The 2,500-nt window shown below is 49.0% G+C and overlaps 1 protein-coding gene across 1 annotated transcript in view; it reads left to right on the top strand.

The window, feature by feature from the left end:
- The window catches only part of LOC134453957 (latent-transforming growth factor beta-binding protein 4), a 127,045-nt gene that overhangs the window by 107,335 nt on the left and 17,210 nt on the right, over nt 1–2,500 (top strand). The window contains exon 36 of the mRNA XM_063204704.1: nt 1,889–2,320. Within this exon, the coding sequence (XP_063060774.1) occupies nt 1,889–2,320 (432 nt within the window). The remainder of the gene's footprint in view (nt 1–1,888; nt 2,321–2,500) is intronic.

The raw sequence follows: 2,500 nt of genomic DNA, 5'->3' as shown, positions 1-2,500 counted from the left end.
CACACACACACACACACACACACACACACACACACACACAGACACACACACACACAATTAAAAGATACTGACATAAATGGATTAAAAATGCAGGAAAAAAACAATACTAGTCCAACTACGTAGGTTCAAAGTGCTCTGATCTGGTGCCAGAAGAACAAGGTGGTTGGCAGTATGATGTGAAAGCCCACCTGGGAAACTCCAACTCCCATTGTCATTGTGACACAGCACTCCACAGCACACAAGTGTTCACTGCACACAATGAAATTGCAGTTATGCCTCACCAGTGCAAGCAGAGATTCTTTAAGTATAGAGATATGCCAATGTAATAGGTTGCTATGGGCGCCTAACATGACCAGGTTCCGGTCTGCCTAAAGGGGCGTGTCATAATACTCCTAGCATTGAACAGAACAGTCTTTAGGTCTGCCTAGGTCTGCCTAAAGGGGGATTTCCCCCCCAATCCCCCTTGCAATAATAGAACCCGTAAACAATGGGCCAATGGAACCTCTCTCTCTCTACTCTCTCTGGTGCAAGGGGGCAGCCCCCAATGGAGCAGTGGGGAGCAGTGGGGCGGGATGGTAACATGCTCAGGGTACCTCAGTTAGAGGACGAGGTTAATTAGGCTACTCCCCCCACCAACCTGGCGGGTTGGGAGTCAAACCGGCAACCTTTGGGCTACAAGTCTGATGCCCTAACGGCTGTGATACATGGACGTATATTCCACACGCTCTCAACCTGCTCGCTCACCTCGCGTGGTGACGTAGCATCGTTTCCCGGTCAAATTAGCTTAGCTTAGCAAATGCTGTGGTCAAACCACCGTCTTTCTTCAATCACAAACACTATGTACAAATAAACATGATGAATCAGGAGTGAATATATTGGTCACCTTAACCCAAGTATCATTTATTTTAAATCCATCTGTGAAAAACGATCGGCAGATTTGACACCACCGACATCAAAACAGCCTCCATTTTTAAATATCCCAGTACTGCTGGTGACGCACGTGACGTCACGGCGTTGAAAGCTCTCCCATTGGTTAACGCTTCGCGGTGCCGCTACATTTTTCAGCCAAGCTCAACTTTCTCGCCTCGCTCGCCCACCGACCGCCACCCTTGCTTCCCTACGTCACCACCTCTCGCCTCGCTGCCGCGTCCCAACGGAACATAATAATGGAACGCCAAGCTTCTACTGCTTTGGTAGTGCCCATGTAATTCAGGCGTAACCACTTCCCCATGGCTGCCTGCATATATGTATGCAGTATGCATCATAGTGTACACTGGTGTCCAAAGAGGTATGAAAGCGATAGAAAGTGTTCTGATAAAATGTCTTGTGTGCGGTAAGTTAGTGTTCTGGAGAGAAGCTATGTGGAGTGACTGCCTGGTGGAGAAGAGTGCAGAGCTGATATACTTTACTGGTCATCAGGCCTGTAGCGCCCTCTGCTGGTCAGAAGATATTACTGCAAGATGCTGTCGCAGAAACAGAATGGTTAACCCATTTTAGCCTGATGACTCATGTATGTTGTTTTACCTTTGGGCCAAGAGACACATATACGCTGCATTCAGGCTCTTGAGATTTTAGCTTTTCTAATAAAAATATGGGTATGTTACAGCTGCATGCACACATTCTAATGCAAGATGAGAGTCTTAGGGTTTAAAATGCAGCATTAGAGTCTGAGATATTTAGGTTTTTATAGGCTGAGGGCAACTTTCCCAACGAAGACTTAGGGATTTAGCAGGCGTGTTTTGCAGGTGCTTCAGGAATAAATGGGTTAAGAGAAAAAAGATGCACATCAAAAATAAAGCATGACACTTCATCGCCATCTTCATTATCATCAACAACATCTACATTTAATCTTTTTTTTTATCATCTCCTTCCCTTCCCTACATCATAGGTCGACCTACAGTGCCCGGTGGTGGTGGTTCTTCCTCCTCCTCCTCCTCCTCCTCCTCCTCCTCTGGGAGAGGAGGTCGGCCTACTAGACCGGAGGCAGGTGGGGCAGGGGGAACAGGAACAGGAGGAGGTTCAAGTGGAACAGGAGCAGGAGGTTCCGGAACAGCAGGAGGTTCTGGAACAGGAGCAGGAGGTTCCGGAACAGGAGCAGGTGCTTCAAGTGTAGCAGGTTCCCCCACAAGAGGAGGTTCCGCCACTGGTGGAAGTTCCGGAACAGGAGGAGTTTCCGCCCACGGTGGAGGTTCCGGAACAAGAGGAGGTTCCACCTCAGGGGGAGGTTCCGGCACAGGAGGAGGAACAGCTGGAGGCGTGGCCACAGGAGGAAGAGGAGGTGGGACAGGAAGCTCAGGCCCTCTGGTCTTCGCCGCCCCAGGTACGTGTGGGCAGGGTTGCCAGATGAGGCTGATGATTTCCAGCCCAAAAAATGCTCAAAACACACCTAAAAGCACAAAATCCCGCCCAATTCTATTGATTTCTATGGCAAAAATTGGGCGGGTTTTTCTGCTAAATGCCATTTTTACCCGCGCACGGCCATCCTAAGCAGCCCAATTGG

Source organism: Engraulis encrasicolus, chromosome 8 (assembly GCF_034702125.1).
Source record: "Engraulis encrasicolus isolate BLACKSEA-1 chromosome 8, IST_EnEncr_1.0, whole genome shotgun sequence".
Taxonomy (NCBI): domain Eukaryota; kingdom Metazoa; phylum Chordata; class Actinopteri; order Clupeiformes; family Engraulidae; genus Engraulis; species Engraulis encrasicolus.
This window is presented reverse-complemented; position numbering and strand designations above follow the sequence as displayed.